Here is a 24,845-nt window from a genome sequence, read left to right on the forward strand (position 1 = left end):
TCTGTGATTGGTTCCCATGCAATAGACAGACATTAGGTCTGTGATTGGTTCCCATGCAATAGATAGACAGCAGATCTGTGGCCCAGTTATTTTCTACAGTCAGACATGAGGTGCTGCCATGGAGATAGTACTTTACTCTGTGGCTGTCACGTCCTGTGTTACTGCTGCCGGACCCAAATCCTTAGGGGCGGATAGATGCCCCCTCCTCATTGGCTGAAAGCCAGGACCCTATAGGGGGCCTCTGAGAATCTGGGAATAAACCCACAATGAATCCTCAGACCTCTCTTTCTCTCTCTATTTCTCATTCCCTCTCTCACTGACTCTCTTTCTCTCTCTCCCTCTGTTTCTCTCACCATTCTCATTTGAATCAAGAGACAGAAAATGCTACTTTGAGATGAGTGCTTATCCCAAAAGATATTCCTTTCAATATGATTATGGATAATTTGAGTGTCATTTTTAGAATAGATATAGATTAAGTAGAGCAGAAGCTACTAGCTGCTTCTATACTCAGTCCAGTAGTTCACTCTGTCTGGACCATAACTCATCAACTAATTGACAAAAGAAAGCATTATAATCAGAGAGGAGTTGTGAGATTAAACATATTGCTGGTTTTATTGTTTGTTGTCAAGGAGAAAACATAACTGGTGGCCCTGCTGGGCAGTGGAGGGGTTCTGCTTGGTTCCCTCTAGTACAGGTTCTTCTGCACGTGGCTGGTGATGTACTTGACGGCCAGCATGGTCTCCTCACAGGTGGGCTTGATCTGAGATTCGGGCAACAGGAAGCCGTAACGCCCGGTGTCACGTAGCTCAAAAGTGTAGGAGTACTTCACCCCCAGGTCGTAGGCCCAGTCGTCAGAGCCACCGGCAGCAGGGTCTGGAGAGGAGGAGATATCAGGTGAAACATATTATGGGTGATATCCTGGAGGATTGCGCTATAGCTAGGACAGCACACTACACACTACACACTACACAGCTAAATATACATCAAATCAGAGTATGACGGGAGGCCTAATCACTCAGTCACTGTGGGTTCATATCCTGGATAGTCAAATGTAGAGCTATACTGTAGCTACCACAGCTCTCAATAACAGGCTATATCAAGCATAAGGCCACAGGCCTGGTGTAGCCATGATCTGTATACTCACAAATGGTAGCAGCTCCTGGGCCGCTGGTGTACTGGGTTCCATGCAGACTACGGAGAGCCTTGGAAGCTCCCTCAGCAACAGTCATCTACAGCAGGAGAGAGAGACAGAGAGAGAGAGAGAGAGAGAGAGAGAGAGAGAGAGAGAGAGAGAGAGAGAGAGAGAGAGCGAGAGAGAGAGAGAGAGAGAGAGAGAGATTAAAGGTTGGATGGACAGACAAATGAAATGGACGGACAATAGGAACGAAGACATTGATGGACAGGGATCACTGCCTTTGATTTAAAACATTATAAATTGGCAAGGTATTTGATGTAACCCACAACAGTACAATACAGGGGTCAAACGTGTTCCATCTTTAGACAATGGAAGAACTGGAAGAACCTAAGTACTATGAGTGGCTGGGTTAGAGAGGAGAGGAGGGTGAGAGGAGAGGAGGCTGTGGGGAGAGGAGGGTGAGGGGAGAGGAGAGGAGAGTGAGAGGAGAGTGAGAGGAGAGGAGAGTAGAGGAGAGGAGAGGAGAGGAGAGGAGAGGAGAGGAGAGGAGATGAGGGTTAGAGGAGAGGAGAAGAGGGTGAGAGGAGGGTGAGAGGAGAGGAGGGTGAGAGGAGAGGAGGGTGAGCGGAGAGGAGAGTGAGAGGAGAGGAGAGGAGGGTGAGAGGAGAGGAGGGTGAGAGGAGATGAGGGTGAGAGGAGAGGAGCGTGAGAAGAGAGGAGGGTGAGAGGAGAGGAGGGTGAGAGGAGAGGAGGGTGAGAGGAGTGTGAGAGGAGTAGAGCGTGAGAGGAGAGGAGCGTGAGAGGAGAGGAGGGTGAGAGGAGAGGAGGGTGAGAGGAGAGGATGGTGAGAGGAGAGTGAGAGGAGAGGAGGGTGAGAGGAGAGGAGGGTGAGAGGAGAGGATGGTGAGAGGAGGGTGAGAGGAGAGGAGGGTGAGAGGAGGGTGAGAGGAGGGTGAGAGGAGAGGAGGGTGAGAGGAGAGGAGGGTGAGAATTATGGAGGGTGAGAGGAGAGTGAGAGGAGAGAAGGGTGAGAGGAGAGGAGGGTGAGAGGAGAGGAGGGTGAGAGGAGAGGAGGTTGAGAGGAGAGCAGGGTGAGAGGAGAGAAGGTTGAGAGGAGAGAAGGGTGAGAGGAGAGGAGGTGAGAGGAGAGGAGGGTGAGAGGAGGGTGAGAGGAGAGGAGGGTGTGACGCTGAGTCAGAGAAATACGCCAGGTATTAACAGCAGGAGTGTGAGAGTTGGGGAAGGACTGTGACAAAGATCTCTATAAACCACTGTGAGAGCAACACAACAGAAGAGGGCCTGGAGACAACCTTTGTTAAGATGAGCAGCGATGATAGATCTGAAGGACGGACTGAGAAAAGATACTAAAAATGTCCTGATATTATAGTGGTGAAGGGAGACGAGCATTAATATTATCTGTCTGGATGGGGTGGTTATAGGAGGGGTATTAGATATCTGTCTGGATGGGGTGGTTATAGGAGGGGTATTAGATATCTGTCTGGATGGGGTGGTTATAGGAGGGTATTAGATGTCTGTCTGGATGGGGTGGTTATAGGAGGGTATTAGATGTCTGTCTGGATGGGGTGGTTATAGGAGGGTATTAGATGTCTGGATGGGGTGGTTATAGGAGGGTATTAGATATCTGTCTGGATGGGGTGGTTATAGGAGGGGTATTATATATCTGTCTGGATGGGGTGGTTATAGGAGGGTATTAGATGTCTGGATGGGGTGGTTATAGGAGGGGTATTAGATGTCTGGATGGGGTGGTTATAGGAGGGGTATTATATATCTGTCTGGATGGGGTGGTTATAGGAGGGTATTAGATATCTGTCTGGATGGGGTGGTTATAGGAGGGTATTAGATGTCTGTCTGGATGGGGTGGTTATAGGAGGGTATTAGATGTCTGGATGGGGTGGTTATAGGAGGGTATTAGATATCTGTCTGGATGGGGTGGTTATAGGAGGGGTATTATATATCTGTCTGGATGGGGTGGTTATAGGAGGGTATTAGATATCTGTCTGGATGGGGTGGTTATAGGAGGGTATTAGATGTCTGTCTGGATGGGGTGGTTATAGGAGGGTATTAGATGTCTGGATGGGGTGGTTATAGGAGGGTATTAGATGTCTGGATGGGGTGGTTATAGGAGGGGTATTAGATGTCTGGATGGGGTGGTTATAGGAGGGGTATTAGATGTCTGGATGGGGTGGTTATAGGAGGGGTATTATATATCTGTCTGGATGGGGTGGTTATAGGAGGGTATTAGATATCTGTCTGGATGGGGTGGTTATAGGAGGGTATTAGATATCTGTCTGGATGGGGTGGTTATAGGACGGTATTAGATATCTGTCTGGATGGGGTGGTTATAGGAGGGGTATTAGATATCTGTCTGGATGGGGTGGTTATAGGAGGGTATTAGATATCTGTCTGGGTGGGGTGGTTATAGGAGGGTATTAGATATCTGTCTGGATGGGGTGGTTATAGGAGGGTATTAGATGTCTGGATGGGGTGGTTATAGGAGGGTATTAGATGTCTGGATGGGGTGGTTATAGGAGGGTATTCGATATCTAGATGTGTGGTTATAGGAGGGTATTAGATGTCTGGATGGGGTGGTTATAGGAGGGGTATTAGATATGTCTGGATGGGGTGGTTATAGGAGGGTATTCGATATCTAGATGTGTGGTTATAGGAGGGTATTAGATGTCTGGATGGGGTGGTTATTGGAGGGGTATTAGATGTCTGGATGGGGTGGTTATAGGAGGGTATTAGATATCTGTCTGGATGGGGTGGTTATAGGAGGGTATTAGATATCTGTCTGGATGGGGTGGTTATAGGAGGGTATTAGATATCTGTCTGGATGGGGTGGTTATAGGAGGGTATTAGATGTCTGGATGGGGTGGTTATTGGAGGGGTATTAGATGTCTGGATGGGGTGGTTATAGGAGGGTATTAGATATCTGTCTGGATGGGGTGGTTATAGGAGGGTATTAGATATCTGTCTGGATGGGGTGGTTATAGGAGGGGTAATAGATATCTGTCTGGATGGGGTGGTTATAGGAGGGTATTAGATATCTGTCTGGATGGGGTGGTTATAGGAGGGTATTAGATATCTGTCTGGATGGGGTGGTTATAGGAGGGTATTAGATGTCTGGATGGGGTGGTTATATGAGGGTATTAGATATCTGGATGGGGTGGTTATAGGAGGGTATTAGATCTCTGGATGGGGTGGTTATAGGAGGGTATTAGATATCTGTCTGGATGGGGTGGTTATAGGAGGGTATTAGATGTCTGGATGGGGTGGTTATTGGAGGGGTATTAGATGTCTGGATGGGGTGGTTATAGGAGGGTATTAGATCTCTGGATGGGGTGGTTATAGGAGGGTATTAGATATCTGTCTGGATGGGGTGGTTATAGGAGGGTATTAGATCTCTGGATGGGGTGGTTATAGGAGGGGTATTAGATGTCTGGATGGGGTGGTTATAGGAGGGTATTAGATATCTGTCTGGATGGGGTGGTTATAGGAGGGGTATTAGATCTCTGGATGGGGTGGTTATAGGAGGGGTATTATATATCTGTCTGGGTGGGGTGGTTATAGGAGGGTATTAGATATCTGTCTGGATGGGGTGGTTATAGGAGGGTATTAGATATCTGTCTGGATGGGGTGGTTATAGGAGGGTATTAGATATATGTCTGGATGGGGTGGTTATAGGAGGGGTATTAGATGTCTGCATGGGGTGGTTATAGGAGGATATTAGATATCTAGATGGGGTGGTTATAGGAGGGTATTAGATATCTGTCTGGATGGGGTGGTTATAGGAGGGTATTAGATATCTGTCTGGATGCGGTGGTTATAGGAGGGTATTAGATATCTAGATGGGGTGGTTATAGGAGGGTATTAGATATCTAGATGGGGTGGTTATAGGAGGGTATTAGATGTCTGTCTGGATGGGGTGGTTATAGGAGGGGTATTGTGGTCAGGGGTTATGGGTTGGGTCAGGGGTTATGGGTTGGGTCTGGGGTTATGTGTTGTGTCAGGGAATATGGGTTGGGTCAGGGATTATGGGTTAGGGTCAGGGTTAGGGTATGTACTCAAAGGTGCTCAACGGTGTAAGGGTTAGGGGTTATGGGTTAGGGGTTATGGGTTAGGGTCAGGGGTTATGGGTTAGGGTCAGGGGTTATGGGTTAGGGGTTATGGTCAGGGTTAGCGGGTAGGGTCAGGGTCAGGGTCAGCGTTATGGGTTAGGGGTAGGGTCAGTGTTAGTGGTTATGGGTTATGGGTTAGGGGTTATGGTTAGGGTTAGCGGGTAGGGTCAGTGTTAGTGGTTATGGGTTAGGGTCAGGAGTTATGGCTTAGGGTCAGGGTTAGGGGTTATGGGTTAGGGTCAGGGTTAGGGGGTAGGGTCAGGGGTTACGGGTTAAGGGTTATGGGTTATGGGTTATGGGTTAGGGTCAGGGTTAGGGGTTATGGGTTATGGTCAGGGTTAGCGGGTAGGGTCAGTGTTAGTGGTTATGGGTTAGGGGTTATGGGTTATGGTCAGGGTTAGCGGGTAGGGTCAGTGTTAGTGGTTATGGGTTAGGGGTTATGGTCAGGGTTAGGGGTTATGGGTTAGGGGTTATGGGTTATGGTTAGGGTTAGCAGGTAGGGTCAGTGTTAGTGGTTATGGGTTATGGGTTATGGGTTATGGTCAGGGTTAGCAGGTAGGGTCAGGGGTTACGGGTTAAGGGTTATGGGTTATGGGTTATGGGTTAGGGTCAGGGTTAGGGGTTATGGGTTAGGGTCAGGGTTAGGGGGTAGGTACTGACCAGCTCGCTGTGATGCTCCGCCAGCTCAAAGGTGTAGGAGTAGGGGAAGAGCAGCAGCTGAGAGTAGGAGTGGATGGTGAGGTAGGCCTTGATGGACGACTTGTTCCTACGGATGAAGTCAGCAACGTTCTTCACCTCGATCTCAGATTCGGGTGAGGAGCCACAGAATGTGTCGCTGCATGGGTTGGAGGAGGCCCCAGTGGCTGAGAGGGTGAAAGGAGACAGGGATGGGTTAGGGTGAGAGAAGAGAGGAGAGGGGACAGAGGTTAGGGTAAAAGGAGAGAGGAGAGGGTGAGAGGAGGGAGGAGAGGGTGAAAGGAGAAAGGAGAGGGTGAAAGGAGAGAGGAGAGGGTGAAAGGAGAAAGGATAGGGTGAAAGGAGAGAGGAGAGGGTGAAAGGAGAGAGGAGAGGGTGAGAGGAGGGAGGAGAGGGGTTAAGGAGAGAGGAGAGGGGACAGAAGTTAAGGAGAAAGGAGAGAGGAGAGGGGTTAAGGAGAGAGGAGAAGGTTTAAGGAGAAAGGAGAGTGGACAGAGGTTAAAGCTTATATTGGATGAATGCTATGCCTCTAAAGATGTATCTCTCTCCTACAGAGTTGAACATAGATTTAAATACAACGTCCATTAGTGCTTCGGGAATCTATACTGTATCTATATAGAAATACGCTCTATACTGTATCTCTATACTGTAGAAATACACCTCTATACTGTAGAAATACACTCTATACTGTAGAAATACACCTCTATACTGTAGAAATACACCTCTATACTGTATCTCTATAGAAATACACTCTATACTGTAGAAATACACTCTATACTGTAGAAATACACCTCTATACTGTAGAAATACACCTCTATACTGTAGAAATACACCTCTATACTGTATCTCTATAGAAATACACTCTATACTGTAGAAATACACCTCTACACTGTAGAAATACACCTCTACACTGTAGAAATACACCTCTATACTGTAGAAATACACCTCTATACTGTATCTCTATAGAAATACAATCTATACTGTAGAAATACACCTCTATACTGTATCTCTATAGAAATACACTCTATACTGTAGAAATACACCTCTATACTGTAGAAATACACCTCTACACTGTAGAAATACACCTCTACACTGTAGAAATACACCTCTACACTGTAGAAATACACCTCTACACTGTAGAAATACACCTCTATACTGTAGAAATACACCTCTATACTGTAGAAATACACCTCTATACTGTAGAAATACACCTCTATACTGTAGAAATACACCTCTATACTGTAGAAATACACCTCTATACTGTAGAAATACACCTCTATACTGTAGAAATACACCTCTATACTGTAGAAATACACCTCTATACTGTAGAAATACAACTCTATACTGTATCTCTATAGAAATACACTCTATACTGTAGAAATACACCTCTATACTGTAGAAATACACTCTATACTGTATCTCTATAGAAATACGCTCTATACTGTATCTCTATACTGTAGAAATACACCTCTATACTGTAGAAATACACCTCTACACTGTAGAAATGCACCTCTATACTGTAGAAATACACCTCTATACTGTAGAAATACACCTCTATACTGTATCTCTATACTGTAGAAATACACCTCTATACTGTAGAAATACACCTCTATACTGTATCTCTATAGAAATACACTCTATACTGTAGAAATACACCTCTATACTGTAGAAATACACCTCTATACTGTAGAAATACACCTCTATACTGTAGAAATACACCTCTATACTGTAGAAATGCACCTCTATACTGTAGAAATACACCTCTATACTGTAGAAATACACCTCTATACTGTATCTCTATACTGTAGAAATACACCTCTATACTGTAGAAATACACCTCTATACTGTATCTCTATAGAAATACACTCTATACTGTAGAAATACACCTCTATACTGTAGAAATACACCTCTATACTGTAGAAATACAACTCTATACTGTAGAAATACACCTCTATACTGTATCTCTATAGAAATACACCTCTATACTGTAGAAATACACCTCTATACTGTAGAAATACACCTCTATACTGTATCTCTATAGAAATACACCTCTATACTGTAGAAATACACCTCTATACTGTAGAAATACACCTCTATACTGTATCTCTATAGAAATACACCTCTATACTGTAGAAATACACCTCTATACTGTATAAATACACCTCTATACTGTATCTCTATAGAAATAAACCTCTATACTGTAGAAATACACCTCTATACTGTAGAAATACACCTCTATAATGTAGAAATACAACTCTATACTGTAGAAATAAACCTCTATACTGTATCTCTATAGAAATACAATCTATACTGTAGAAATACACCTCTATACTGTATCTCTATAGAAATACAATCTATACTGTAGAAATACACCTCTATACTGTATCTCTATAGAAATACACTCTATACTGTAGAAATAAACCTCTATACGGTAGAAATACAACTCTATACTGTAGAAATACAACTCTATACTGTAGAAATACACGACTATACTGTATAAATACACCTCTATACTGTATCTCTATAGAAATACACTCTATACTGTAGAAATACACCTCTATACGGTAGAAATACAACTCTATACGGTAGAAATACACGTCTATACTGTATCTCTATAGAAATACACTCTATACTGTAGAAATACACCTCTATACTGTAGAAATACACTCTATACTGTATCTCTATAGAAATACACTCTATATAGTAGAAATACAATCTATACTGTAGAAATACACCTCTATACTGTATCTCTATAGAAATACACTCTATACTGTAGAAATAAACCTCTATACGGTAGAAATACAACTCTATACTGTAGAAATACACGACTATACTGTATAAATACACCTCTATACTGTATCTCTATAGAAATACACTCTATACTGTAGAAATACACCTCTATACGGTAGAAATACAACTCTATACGGTAGAAATACACGTCTATACTGTATCTCTATAGAAATACACTCTATACTGTAGAAATACACCTCTATACTGTAGAAATACACTCTATACTGTATCTCTATAGAAATACACTCTATATAGTAGAAATACACCTCTATACTGTAGAAATACACCTCTATACTGTATCTCTATAGAAATACACCTCTATACTGTAGAAATACACCTCTATACTGTATCTCTATAGAAATACACTCTATACTGTAGAAATACACCTCTATACTGTAGAAATACACCTCTATACTGTATCTCTATAGAAATACACCTCTATACTGTAGAAATACACTCTATACTGTAGAAATACACCTCTATACTGTATCTCTATAGAAATGCACCTCCATGTTACAGTTTATATGACTGTACTCACTGCACCATCCAGCGTTCCAGTTTCTGTTGGGATCAGCACCGATGCAGCTGGAACTAGACATCCTGGAGCGAGTCTTTCTCCACATCCTGTTCTGCAGGTCCAAAACACACACCGAGCCACAACATACATCCATAAGTACACTAATTGCTGTGATACTGCATTACGTGATTTTTTAAAACTGAGCTGTCGGTTAGGGGCTCGTAAGTAAGAGTTTCACTGTAAGGTCTACACCTGTTGTATTTGACGCATGTGACTAATATTATTTCATTTTATTTGATCACATACTGTATAATGAGTAGTTAAACACCAACTTTTTGCCATCAGAAATCAGGCAGTGTCAATAATCAGGTAATGCAGTATAACAGTAATTAGTGTACTTTTGGCTAACAGCTAATGGCTAACTGCTAACTGGCTAACAGCTAACGGCTAACTAGCTAATGGCTAGCAGCTAACTGGCTAACAGCTAACTGGCTAACAGTGAACGGCTAACTGCTAACTGGTTAACAGCTAACGGCTATCTGGCTAATGTCTAGTGGCTAACAGGCTAGAAGTTAATGGCTAACAGCTAAAGGAAAACACACGCTATTGTGGGTGAAGTCGTATCCGTCGATGTTGAAGACGGGCAGAACATAGACATCCATCTGGTTTAGCAGGCCGGTCATCTCAGAGTCACTACCGTAAGTGGACAGAGCCTGGGAAGAAGGAGGAAGAGAAGGAGAGGGAGAGAGGAAGACGAGAGTGAGATTGTTATGAATTTGAGTTCTGAACTGTTTCGATGGAGGAAGAGGACAATATACCCAGCTAGCACATAACGTTCTGAGAATCATGTTTTCTTAGAGCATGGTGAGAGTGCGGTTGTCCTGTGGTTATTTTGCATACAACCTTCCCACAACGTTCTGGGAACGGTGCAGGATAGTTGCTTAGCTTTGGAACATTCTCAGCACGTTTAAGGAACTTGGCAAAAAAATGTAATTTTCTTGGTATTTCCTTACCTTAACATAACTTTTCCTAAAAGTTCAAACATGGTTATACTTCATTTTGGTAATGTCATAGGAACGTTCTCAAACTGGTTTGACATAGGGATTTATTCTCAAATAGTTCAGAGGACGTTAATGTTCTTCTGTGGGAATTTCAGTACTCCAGCATAGTTTCCCACAGGCTTCCTCATGGTTCGATTTAAAGTCATGTTCTCAAATTGTTCCGAGAACATTAAGAAAACGTTCCATTAAAAAAAACACAAGTGAACTTTAGTAACGTTCAGAGAACACTCAAAGAATGTTATTTAAAAACCTATACATTCCGTTCTCAGCGTCAACAAACCTCTCTTTAGCCTTTATCTTGTTAAGTGTGTTCAGGTGTGTTGACCACGCCCACTAATTGGCCTCACCTGATGTTCATAGTGCTCGTTTCCTTTGACATAAAGTCTGTTTGACTAAAATTAACAGCTTTGTATGTATATAAAAAACATGCCATACTGGCTCCTTCCTGGTGGTGCACTGGACTCATTCCACGGATAGAGAACAGAAGATTATAGGTTTAAATCTCACTGATACCGTGTCACAATAATAAAAGACATGTGTTTGCATGATTAATGCCGAAGGAAATTAATTTCCTATTTGAGCTTGGAGTTAAAGATAGCACAAACTAAGCTAACATTCAGTGAAAGTTAAGGAAGTTATTCAAAATCTTTCAAATAACCAATAATGTCTGTTCGCAGAGCATTAATAAAAACTCCCTAGAAAACGGTCAAGGAACGAGTAAAACGTAATCATAACCACCTCCCTGCAACCTAAAAATAAACAGTCTCAGAACAAGTAACATTTTTCACTTCTGTTCACAGAACGTTTAAAAAAATGTTCAGGAAACATATGGCTTCTTTCCAACAACCTGTTGTGAAACCGAAAACATACATTCCCACAACTTCCAAGGAACCAATTGTGCTAGCTGGGCATATAGATGATATGATATAGAATTCCCGAAGTGTCATTGTGCGTCCATTGATATCCTATTAAATGAGTTATACTATGTCACTCTGAGCCTCACCTCCTTGACGAACCACTGGCAGAAAGCGGTGGAAATCCACTCCCTGGCGTGAATACCACAGTCCATGAAGATAGAGGGCTTGGTGGAGCTGGACTTCTTACCGATCTGTAGAGATACGTTTGACTAATTTAACCTTTAGTTCAAACAGGTTTGTGTTGTTGAGATTGAAGTAGGCTACATGTTGTTCAATAGAGGTTACACTGGATAAGAGCTGCTACTGAATGATCCAAAATGTGAACCAGAGTAGGCTAGAACATTTCATAGACCACTATCCAGACTATTTCATAGACCACTATCCAGACTATTTCATAGACCACTATCCAGACTATTTCATAGACCACTATCCAGACTATTTCATAGACCACTGACTAGACTATTTCATAGACCACTATCCAGACTATTTCATAGACCACTATCCAGACTATTTCATAGACCACTATCCAGACTATTTCATAGACCACTATCCAGACTATTTCATAGACCACTATCCAGACTATTTCATAGACCACTATCCAGACTATTTCATAGACCACTGACTAGACTATTTCATAGACCACTATCCAGACTATTTCATAGACCACTACCCAGACTATTTCATAGACCACTATCCAGACTATTTCATAGACCACTATCCAGACTATTTCATAGACCACTATCCAGACTATTTCATAGACCACTATCCAGACTATTTCATAGACCACTATCCAGACTATTTCATAGACCACTATCCAGACTATTTCATAGACCACTATCCAGACTATTTCATAGACCACTATCCAGACTATTTCATAGACCACTATCCAGACTATTTCATAGACCACTGACTAGACTATTTCATAGACCACTATCCAGACTATTTCATAGACCACTACCCAGACTATTTCATAGACCACTATCCAGACTATTTCATAGACCACTATCCAGACTATTTCATAGACCACTATCCAGACTATTTCATAGACCACTATCCAGACTATTTCATAGACCACTACCCAGACTATTTCATAGACCACTATCCAGACTATTTCATAGACCACTATCCAGACTATTTCATAGACCACTATCCAGACAATTTCATAGACCACTGACCAGACTAATTCATAGACCACTATCCAGACTATTTCATAGACCACTATCCAGACTATTTCATAGACCACTGACCAGACTATTTCATAGACCACTATACAGACTATTTCAGAGACCACTATCCAGAATATTTCATAGACCACTGACCAGACTAATTCATAGACCACTATCCAGACTATTTCATAGACCACTACCCAGACTATTTCATAGACCACTGACCAGACTATTTCATAGACCACTATCCAGACTATTTCATAGACCACTACACAGACTATTTCATAGACCACTACACAGACTATTTCATAGACCACTGACCAGACTATTTCATAGACCACTGACCAGACTATTTCATAGACTACTGACTAGACTATTTCATAGAATACTGACTAGACTATTTCATAGACTACCGACTAGACTATTTCATAGACCACTGAGCAGACTATTTCATAGACCACTCCCCAGACTATTTCATAGACCACTACACAGACTATTTCATAGACCACTGACCATACTATTTCATAGACCCCTGACCAGACTATTTCATAGACTACTGACTAGACTATTTCATAGACTACTGACTAGACTATTTCATAGACTACTGAATAGACTATTTCATAGACTACTGACCAGACTATTTCATAGACTACTGACTAGACTATTTCATAGACTACTGACTAGACTATTTCATAGACCACTGAGCAGACTATTTCATAGACCACTACCCAGACTATTTCATAGACAACTACACAGACTATTTCATAGACCACTGACCAGACTATTTCATAGACCACTGACCAGACTATTTCATAGACTACTGACTAGACTATTTCATAGACCACTGACCAGACTATTTCATAGACCACTATCCAGACTATTTCATAGACCACTATCCAGACTATGTAATAGACCACTATCCAGACTATTTCATAGACCACTATCCAGACTATTTCATAGACCACTATCCAGACTATTTCATAGACCACTATCCAGACTATGTCATAGACCACTATCCAGACTATTTCATAGACCACTACCCAGACTATTTCATAGACCAATATCCAGACTATTTCATAGACCACTATCCAGACTATTTCATAGACCACTATCCAGACTATTTCATAGACCACTATCCAGACTATTTCATAGACCACTGACCAGACTATTCAACAACAGTATCAATAAATGTTGACAATAAAGTGAGTAATACCTTGAGAACGTTCATGGGACGTCCCTCGTAGGTGTTTCCGATCACCTGACGGCTGATCAGGTCGGGGTTAGAGGAGGAAATGGAGGAGATCCATGCCTGGATCTGGAGACACACATAGATCGAGGGATGAAAGAGAGAGACAGTGGTAGTGAGAAAGATAGTATCTTACTTTGTTCCAACTGTTGTACAAGGATATATTGACAGAGAGAGAGTGAGAGACAGGTGTAGAGAGAGAGATAGAAGGATAGAGAGAGAATCTTACTTTGTCCCAACTGTTGTACTAGGATATATTGACAGAGAGAGATCGAGAGAGCGAGAGACAGGGGTAGAGAGAGAGATAGAAGGATAGAGAGAGAATCTTACTTTGTTCCAACTGTTGTACTAGGATATATTGACAGAGAGAGAGCGAGAGAATGAGAGACAGGGGTAGAGAGAGAGATAGAAGGATAGAGAGAGAATCTTACTTTGTCCCAACTGTTGTACAAGGATATATTGACAGAGAGAGAGCGAGAGAGTGAGAGACAGGGGTAGAGAGAGAGATAGAAGGATAGAGAGAGAATCTTACTTTGTCCCAACTGTTGTATTTGGTGTAGCTGTGTACTCTGGGGTCTGGGGTTCTGTTGTCCAGCTGCTCTTCCATCTGAGCCTGCAGGTCCTCAATCAGGACCCTGAGAACAGAGACAATTCCCCCATCAACGTACGCTGAGTATAACAAACATCAGGAACACCCTTCTAATATGGAGTTGCACCCCTTTTGCCCTCAGAACAGCCTAAATTTGTCGGGGCATGGACTCTACAAGGTGTCTAAAGACTTCCACAGGGATGCCGGCCCATGTTGACTCTACAAGCTGTCGAAAGACTTCCACGGGGATGCCGGCCCATGTTGACTCTACAAGCTGTCGAAAGACTTCCACAGGGATGCCGGCCCATGTTGACTCTACAAGCTGTCTAAAGACTTCCACAGGGATGCCGGCCCATGTTGACTCTACAAGCTGTCAAAAGACTTCCACAGGGATGCCGGCCCATGTTGACTCTACAAGCTGTCAAAAGACTTCCACAGGGATGCCGTTCCATGTTGACTCTACAATCTGTCTAAAGACTTCCACAGGGATGCTGGCCCATGTTGACTCTACAAGCTGTCTAAAGACATCCACAGGGATGCTGGCCCATGTTGACTCTACAAGCTGTCGAAAGACATCCACAGGGATGCTGGCTCATGTTGACTCTACAAGCTGTCTGAAGACTTCCACAGGGATGCTGGCCCATGTTGACTCTACAAGCTGTCTAACGACTTCCACAGGGATGCTGGCCCATGTTGACTCTACAAGCTGTCTAACGACTTCCACAGGGATGCTGGCCCATGTTGACTCTACAAGCTGTCTAAAGACTTCCACAGGGATGCTGGCCCATGTTGACTCTACAAGGTGTCGAAAGACTTCCACAGGGATTCTGGCCCATGTTGACTCTACAAGCTGTCAAAAGACTTCCACAGGGATGCTGGCCCATGTTGACTCTACAAGCTGTCTAAAGACTTCCACAGGGATGCTGGCCCATGTTGACTCTACAAGCTGTCTAAAGACTTCCACAGGGATGCTGGCCCATGTTGACTCTACAAGGTGTCAAAAGACTTCCACAGGGATGCTGGCCAATGTTGACTCCAATGCTTCCCACAGTTGTGACAAGTTGGCTGGATGTCCTTTGGGTGGTGGACCGTTCTTGATACATACCGGAAACTGTTGAGAGTGAAAAACCCAGCTGTGTTGCAGTTCTTGACACAAACCACCTGCACCTGGCATCTACTACCAAACCCCGTTCAAAGGCACTTACAAATATTTTGTCTTGCCCATTCATCTTCTGAATGGCACAAATACACGTCTCAATTGTCTCAAGGCTTAAAAAATCCTTCTTTAACCAGTCTCCTCTCCTTCATCTACACTGATTGAAGTGGATATAACAGGTCAATAAAGGGTCATAGTTTTCACCTGGATTCACCTGGTCAGTCTGTCATGGAAAAAGCAGGTGTTCTTAATTTTTTGTGTACATACTAGATACCACTAGTAATTAACGTATAATATTATATATAGTGTCCAGTTTTATTATTTTTCATTGGAAAGTTTCTTTCTTGTTTTCAGTTTTTTACAATTTCTCTTTTTCTTTCTGCAGGCTTGTTTGATGCGGCCTTTTTTTAAATTCCACAGACTGGACAATCCATGTCCTTACACCACGACTGATGGCTCTTTCTACCACAGCGGAAGCTCTGTCTTAATGTCACTGTCTCTGATGTTCAGTTGCAACTCCCGATGCCCCTTTCCTGATGAACTTAACGGCTGAGTCTCTTTAGCAGTCTAGTTCCATGGACACACTGCCTTCAATGGACCTTGCCAAGGTCAGATTACTTTCAGTCAATAGACTCTTTAGTTTTCGCTTCACTCCGTAACCCACATACTTCCCAACAGGTTGAGTCAGCGTTGTTTCCACGTCATTTCAACCAAAACGTTCAATGTGACGACGTTGAATCGAAGTGGAAAACTGATTGAGAAACTCATCCATTTTCTGATTTTTTTCACCCAACGTTTTACCGAAATCCAATGATACATCACTGAGCAGAAAGAGTATTTATATTAGTATGAAGTACTATAGTATCCAGTAATATCTATGTATGAGTAATAACAGTAGTATAGTATCCAGTAATATCTATGTAACAGTAATAACAGTAGTATAGTATCCAGTAATATCTATATAACAGTAATAACAGTAGTATAGTATCCAGTAATATCTATGTAACAGTAATAACAGTAGTATAGTATCCAGTAATATCTATATAACAGTAATAACAGTAGTATAGTATCCAGTAATATCTATGTAACAGTAATAACAGTAGTATAGTATCCAGTAATATATATGTAACAGTAATAACAGTAGAATAGTATCCAGTAATATCTATGTAACAGTAATAACAGTAGAATAGTATCCAGTAATATCTATGTAACAGTAATAACAGTAGTATAGTATCCAGTAATATCTATGTAACAGTAATAACAGTAGTATAGTATCCAGTAATATCTATGTAACAGTAATAACAGTAGTATAGTATCCAGTAATATCTATATAACAGTAATAACAGTAGTATAGTATCCAGTAATATCTATATAACAGTAATAACAGTACTATAGTATCCAGTAATATCTATGTAACAGTAATAACAGTAGTATAGTATCCAGTAATATCTATGTAACAGTAATAACAGTAGTATAGTATCCAGTAATATCTATGTAACAGTAATAACAGTAGTATAGTATCCAGTAATATCTATGTAACAGTAATAACAGTAGTATAGTATCCAGTAATATCTATGTAACAGTAATAACAGTAGTATAGTATCCAGTAATATCTATGTAACAGTAATAACAGTAGTATAGTATCCAGTAATATCTATGTAACAGTAATAACAGTAGTATAGTATCCAGTAATATCTATGTAACAGTAATAACAGTAGTATAGTATCCAGTAATATCTATGTAACAGTAATAACAGTAGTATAGTATCCAGTAATATCTATATAACAGTAATAACAGTAGTATAGTATCCAGTAATATCTATGTAACAGTAATAACAGTAGTATAGTATCCAGTAATATCTATGTAACAGTAATAACATTAGTATAGTATCCAGTAATATCTATGTAACAGTAATAACAGTAGTATAGTATCCAGTAATATATATGTAACAGTAATAACAGTAGTATAGTATCCAGTAATATCTATGTAACAGTAATAACAGTAGTATAGTATCCAGTAATATCTATGTAACAGTAATAACAGTAGTATAGTATCCAGTAATATCTATGTAACAGTAATAACAGTAGTATAGTATCCAGTAATATCTATATAACAGTAATAACAGTAGTATAGTATCCAGTAATATCTATGTAACAGTAATAACAGTAGTATAGTATCCAGTAATATCTATGTAACAGTAATAACAGTAGTAGATTTCTTTATAACAGTAATATCTATATTACAGTCTCCATCCCACTTTAATCCAGCAGGGTAAAGACTATGTCAGTGTGTAGTATGTATTATATCTAGGGGAATGTAGTAGTATCTATGTGTTTTTGAAAGATAAGCACATTTTTGTCCATTAAAATAACATAAAATTGATCAGAAATACAGTGTAGACATTGTTAATGTTGTAAATGACTGTTGTAGCTGGAAAAAGCATATTTTTTACTTCTTAGGGCCCCTTTTTTCTCTATTTCCGCCAAAGTTAACTGCCTGTTGCTCAGGCCCTGAAGCCAGGATATAAATATAATTAGTACCATTGGAAAGAAACCACTTTGAAGTTTGTAGAACTATTCAAATAATTTAGGAAAATATAACACAATAGATATGGTAGGAGAAAATCCAAATAATTATTTTTTTTTTGTTGAGAGACCATGCTCTTAGAGAAAGCTCATATTGCGAAATAGCTCCCTGGATGCAATTCATATGGCTTCCACAGGGTGGCAGCAGTCTATGTTCCAGGTTTCAGGCTTGTAACTTCAAAAACTAATAAGAAATAACAGTTTGTGTGTGATGACACTCTTGGAAATCCGTGTCTTTGCGCGCAATGATGAAGTTACACACCTGCTAAAATCAGTTTCATATTGAACATCCTTCTTTCCGAAATAAATATTATAGTTTGATTATATTTTAGGGTATCTGAGGAGTAAACAGAAACGTATTTTGACTTGTTGAAAGAACGATTACTCAAATCGCTAATACCAAAAATCAGACTTTCTGGGATATAAAGAAGGACTTTATCTATCAAAACGACACTAAATATTATAGCTGGGACCATTTGGATGACAAATCAGAGGAAGATCTTCAAAAAGTAAGTGAATATTTAATCGTTATTTGTGAATGTATGAAGCATGTGCCGGTGGAAAAATATGTTGATGTGGGGCGCCGTCCTCAAACAATCAAATGGCATGTTTTCACTGTAATGGCTATTGTAAATCATACAGTGCAGTTAGATTAACAAAGATGTAATCTTTCAGCCGATATAAGACACTAATATGTACCTAAATGTTTAAAAATCTATAATAACTATTAGAGTGTATTATAATTACGCGCCCTCCAGTTTCACAGGAAGTTGTCCCGCTAGCTGGACACCGATCCTTATTCTATGTAATATCTACATAGACGTACAGAGGCCCATTATCAGCAACCATCACTGCTGTGTTCCAATGGCACGTTGTGTTAGCTAATCCAAGTTTATCATTTTTAAAGGCTAATTGATTATTAGAAAACCCTTTTGCAATTATGTTAGCACAGCTGAAAACTGTTGTCCTGATTAAAGAAGCATTAAAACTGGCCTTCTTTAGACTAGTTGAGTATCTGGAATATCAGCATTTGTGGGTTCGATTACTGGCTGAAAATGGCCAGCAACAAAGCACTTTCTTCTGAATCTCGTCAGTCTATTCTTGTTCTGAGAAATTAAGGTTATTCAATGCGAGAAATTGCCAAGAAACCGAAGAACACTGTGTACTACTCCCTTCACAGAACAACGCAAACTGTCTCTAACCAGAATAGAGAGAGGAGCGGGAGGCCCCGGTGCACAACTGAGCAAGAGGACAAGTACATTAGAGTGTCTAGTTTGAGAAACAGACTAGAAACAGAAATAGCACCCGCAAAACACCAGTCTCAAAGTCAACAGTGAAGAGGCGACTACAAACTTTTGAGTGGTAGTGTATATGTTAAATCAAATCAAATGTATTTATATAGCCCTTCTTAGGGCAGCAAGCAATGCAGGTGTAGAGGTATGTAGTAGTATCTATATGTAGTAGTATCTATATGTAATAGTATCTATATGTAGAAGCAGTGGTTTAATGTACCGAAGTAAAACTACTTTAAAGGAAAACTAAGTCCTTTTTGTGGGTATTTCCTATTCATATTTTTGACAACTTTTGATTTTACTTCACTACATTCCTAAAGAAAACTAGGTACTTTTTACTCCAAACATTTTCCCAGACACCCAGAAGTACTTGTTACATTTTGAATGATTAGCAGGACAGAAAAATTGTCTAATTCACACACTTATCAAGAGAACATTCCTGGTCATCTCTACTGCCTGTGTTCTGGAGGACTCATGTAACACACATGCTTTGTTTGTAAATGACGAGTGTTGGAGTGTACCCCAGGCTATCCGTGAATTAAAAAAACAAGAAAATTGTGCTGATTGCCTTAATATAAGAAATATGAAATTATTTGAACTTTTATCTTTACATTTACTTTTTATACTTAAGTATATTTTAAACCAAAGACTTTTAGACTTTTACTCAAGTAGTATTTTACTAGGTGACTTTTACTCAAGTAGTATTTTACTGGGTGACTTTTACTCAAGTAGTATTTTACTAGGTGACTTTTACTCAAGTAGTATTTTACTGGGTGACTTTTACTCAAGTAGTATTTTACTAGGTGACTTTTACTTTTCATTGAGTCATTTTCTATTAAGGTATCTTTACTTTTACTCAAGTATGACAATTGGATACTTTTCCCACCACTGTGTAGTTGTGTGTAGTAGTGTATCACTACTATATGTAGTAGTATGTAGTAGTATCTGTATGTAGTAGTATGTAGTAGTATCTATATGTAGTAGTATGTAGTAGTATCTATATGTAGTAGTATCTATATGTAGTAGTATGTAGTAGTATCTATATGTAGTAGTATCGTTATGTAGTAGTATCTATATGTAGTGGTATGTAGTAGTATCTATATGTAGTAGTATCTATATGTAGTAGTATGTAGTAGTATCTATATGTAGTAGTATGTAGTAGTATCTATATGTAGTAGTATCTATATGTAGTAGTATGTAGTAGTATCTATATACATATAACAGTAGTATCTATATGTAGTAGTATGTAGTAGTATCTATATGTAGTAGTATCTATATGTAGTAGTATGTAGTAGTATCTATATGTAGTAGTATCTTTATGTAGTAGTATCTATATGTAGTGGTATGTAGTAGTATCTATATGTAGTAGTATGTAGTAGTATCTATATGTAGTAGTATCTATATGTAGTAGTATGTAGTAGTATCTATATGTAGTGGTATGTAGTAGTATCTATATGTAGTAGTATCTATATGTAGTAGTATCTATATGTAGTAGTATGTAGTAGTATCTATATGTAGTAGTATCTATATGTAGTAGTATGTAGTAGTATCTATATGTAGTAGTATATTTATGTAGTAGTATCTATATGTAGTGGTATGTAGTAGTATCTATACATATATATACTACAGTATACTACTACATAAAGATACTACTACATTTTCCCGGACATCCAGTATTGATACATATCGTATTACCCAGTCTCCATGCCACTCTGCTGCAGAATGGTGTAGACCATGTCAGTGTGGGCAGCAGGAACATGGAGATCCACGTCAATATCGATGGTCACCAGGTCAGCACTCTCAGGACTCCAGAAGTCCACCTGCAGAGGGAGACACAGACAGACAGACAGACAGACAGACAGACAGACAGACAGACAGACAGACAGACAGACAGACAGACAGACGGGCGGAGGGAGGGAGACATACATTTCAACACATACTGTACATCCTCAAACAAGTCCTTTACAGCATAGAGAGGCTAAGTGTTCTGGTTCTCGTGTGGGGGCCTGAAATAAGTCTCTGGGAACCAAAATGATTTGAAATTAAATGTTTTCTTTTCTTTTACAGCATCATAACCAGTAACCAGGCCAGTCCAGTACAGCTTGGCTTGGCTCGGCTAAGAATAGTGAAAGGGTTTCTTATGTACCTCCATGCTGTTGGCCAGCTCCTTGATGAGGAGAACATGATCATCAAGGACAGGCTTCAGACGGAACACTTTCTCCCTGGACAACCAAGACAAGAGATTTACACAGTTATTATAGAACACCTTGACAACCAAGACAAGAGATATATTATTATTATAGAACTCCTATTATAGAAGACTTTCCCCCGGGACAGGAACGACAAGAGAAACCCAGCAAGCACATTTGTTTCTTGGAAGTTGTGGGAATTTGAGTTTTTGTTTCACATTGGTTGAGGTAATGAAGCCATGTTTTCTGACCAGTAAAAGTGAACATTTATTTTTAGTTTCCAAGAAGGTTCTGAGAACATTGTCTCTGGTTCCAAGAAGGTTCTGAGAACATTGTCTCTGGTTCCAAGAAGGTTCTGAGAACATTGTCTCTGGTTCCAAGAAGGTTCTGAGAACATTGCCTCTGGTTCCAAGAAGGTTCTGAGAACATTGTCTCTGGTTCCAAGAAGGTTCTGAGAACATTGTCTCTGGTTCCAAGAAGGTTCTGAGAACATTGTCTCTGGTTCCAAGAAGGTTCTGGGAACATTTATTTTTAGTTTCCAAGAAGGTTCTGAGAACATTTTGCTCTGGTTCCTTCAAAGTTTTCCATGGGGGGTTTTATTAATGCTCTGAAAATATAATTATAGGATATTTGGAGGTTTTTGAATAAAACCTACCATGAATAACACCGCTATTTTATTTTGGGTAAACTCTTTTTTAAACTACAAGCACAGATAAGAAAGATGTAAATTAATTAATCTTGTAATAAGATAATTTTTTTATTGTGACACGGCATCAGAGATTTGAATCTATACTTTTTCTGTTCTCTATCCGTGGAATGAGTCCAGTGCACCACCAGGAAGGAGCCAGTATGGCATGTTTTTTTATACATACAAAGCTGTTCATTTTTGTCTAGTCAAACAGACCCCATTTCGAAATAAATAAGAGCTCAGAACTATTTGAGAACATAATATTGAATAGAACTACCTGTAGGAAACATTATGCTGAAGTACGGAAATTCTTACCAGAAAAACATTCCCTGAACTATTTGAGAACATTCCCAATGTCAAACCAGTTGGAGAACGTTGCCAAAATTCAAATTAAAGGTCACACTTATATTTGGATAGTCTGTTTTTTTCACGTGTACATGCTCTGGAGATGGTCATACTAATAACAAACTATCTGTTGATAAGCTACTGCTTAGGTTACAATTAGGGTTAGGATAAAGGTTAAGGTTAGGTTTAAGTTTAGGGTTATGATAAGGGTTAATGTTAGGTTTAAGTTTAGGGTTAGGATTAGGATAAGGGTTAAGGTAAGGGTTAAGGTAAGGGTTAGGATACGAGTTAAGGTAAGGGTTAGGATACGAGTTAAGGTAAGGGTTAAATTTAGGGTTAGGATAAGGGTTAAGGTTAGGTTTAAAGCTAGGGTTAGTAGATAGTTAGTTGAAATGTTACTGAAAGTGTGTAGATAGTCTAATGGACTATCCATTTAAAGTTAATTTTAGCAATTTTTTAACTGTTAGGAAATATTTTGTTAAAGAAATAAAATACCGTCCAAAAAGTATGTTTTTTTTTTTCTATAAATGTGCTGAGAATGTTCCAAAACTATCCTGCACCATTCTCAGAACGTTGTGGTAAGGTTGTATGCAAGTTAACCATAGGACAACCACGCTCTCACCAAGCTCTAAGAAACACATGGTTCTCAGAACGTTATGCGCTAACTGGGTGATAGAACACATTTTATAGACCATTAATAAACATATCAGAATACAGTTGTCCACATGGTCATTCACGAGGTCTCCATTCATCACCAATAAGCCACATGGTAACATAGATTGCAATGTACAGAGTCTATCTTCATAATTTTCTAAGTATCATTTTCTATGTCGTATTCTGAGAACTTGTGATTTGAAAATATTTCAAAATAAAAGTTTGATATTTTACCCGTCGAAACGCGTCACCTCAGCCAGGGCCACTGCCACAAATCCTAGAAGCAGAAGAATCTTCATCATGTTGCCAGTGAAGCTGTCTTCACCAATCCCCATCCTTTATAACTCCTGACCCTCTCCCTCTCCACCAATCACAAGCCTCTGTGCCTCGACCCTCCCCCCACTTTCTCCACCAATCTCCATCCTCATCCGAGTGTTATCTCTCTGTCTAGAAGCCTATCTGACCACCTGTTAGCAGCAGGTGTTCGTCCAGGGATACAGTAGCTTCTCAATGAGAACCTCTTCAATGATTAACAAGCTGTGATGGAATCCTTGTAACGAGTGTTCTAGAATGGTGCGGCGCATGGACAGCCAAGGTCATTGGTCTGTTCTGACACATGACTTGGAACGCAGTCATATTACAACTTATGAAAAACATCTAGCAAACGTTTTAGCAATCAGTATCGGTTGATTCTGATGATACGGAACGACCAGGTCTGTATATTACTAAGACTTTTGCTTTGACGCAAGCGTGTGGAGGCGTAGGGAGGATGTGGAAATGATGCAACCTATTGGGTAGGTTACTACCCTGTACCTCTCTCTTTTTCCCTATTGATGAAGAAGTGCACAACAATCAGAAATCACAAGGAGGATTTAAACTTGTTCCATTTTATTCATATACTGTCCACTTACAGAATAGATACAAGGAAAGAAAGATGGAAAGATGTCAACATGTTTTAATAACACCAAAACAACTGATCGAACGCCGATACAGAATATAAACAGAATGTATATTCTCATCATCATCGTTTCTCCCTAGAGTTGCACAGTAACTTTCCCGAAATTCCTGGGTTTTCCAGAAATTCTGATAGTAAAATTATAGGAATTAGGAGGGAATAAGCAGGAATAATCTTCCAACCAGGATTTCTGGAAAAACCTGTGAATTTCGGGAAAGTTACTAATCTCATGTGCCATACTTTACAGCTAGGCCTGGGACATTGACTGGACCTTAAAGTTCTGTTGTAAAGGCCTAGGACGTTGACTGGACCTTAAAGTTCTGTTGTGAAGGCCTAGGACGTTGACTGGACCTTAAAGTTATGTTGTAAAGGCCTAGGACATTGACTGGACCTTAAAGTTCTGTTGTGAAGGCCTAGGACGTTGACTGGACCTTAAAGTTCTGTTGTGAAGGCCTAGGACGTTGACTGGACCTTAAAGTTCTGTTGTGAAGACGTAGGTGGTTGACTGGACCTTAAAGTTCTGTTGTGAAGACCTAAGACGTTGACTGGACCTTAAAGTTCTGTTATGAAGACCTAGTACGTTGACTGGACCTTAAAGTTCTGTTGTGAAGGCCTAGGACGTTGACTGGACCTTAAAGTTCTGTTGTGAAGACGTAGGTGGTTGACTGGACCTTAAAGTTCTGTTGTGAAGACCTAGGACATTGACTGGACCTTAAAGTTATGTT

The 24,845-nt window shown here is 40.2% G+C and overlaps 1 protein-coding gene across 1 annotated transcript; it reads right to left on the minus strand.

The window, feature by feature from the left end:
- Positions 1 to 585: 585 nt before the first annotated feature.
- On the minus strand, positions 586 to 23,495 carry cpb1 (carboxypeptidase B1 (tissue)). The gene is made up of 11 exons (XM_036945647.1): positions 23,400 to 23,495; positions 21,436 to 21,511; positions 20,985 to 21,109; positions 14,200 to 14,302; positions 13,635 to 13,736; positions 11,342 to 11,446; positions 9,880 to 9,990; positions 9,299 to 9,389; positions 5,935 to 6,137; positions 1,145 to 1,229; positions 586 to 873 (listed from the first exon to the last, which is right to left on the minus strand). The coding sequence occupies exons 1-11, from the start codon at positions 23,465 to 23,467 to the stop codon at positions 686 to 688; spliced, it is 1,257 nt and encodes a 418-aa protein (XP_036801542.1). The 5' UTR covers positions 23,468 to 23,495; the 3' UTR covers positions 586 to 685.
- Positions 23,496 to 24,845: the final 1,350 nt, after the last annotated feature.

The sequence above is a fragment of the Oncorhynchus mykiss genome, chromosome 15, assembly GCF_013265735.2.
Source record: "Oncorhynchus mykiss isolate Arlee chromosome 15, USDA_OmykA_1.1, whole genome shotgun sequence".
Taxonomy (NCBI): domain Eukaryota; kingdom Metazoa; phylum Chordata; class Actinopteri; order Salmoniformes; family Salmonidae; genus Oncorhynchus; species Oncorhynchus mykiss.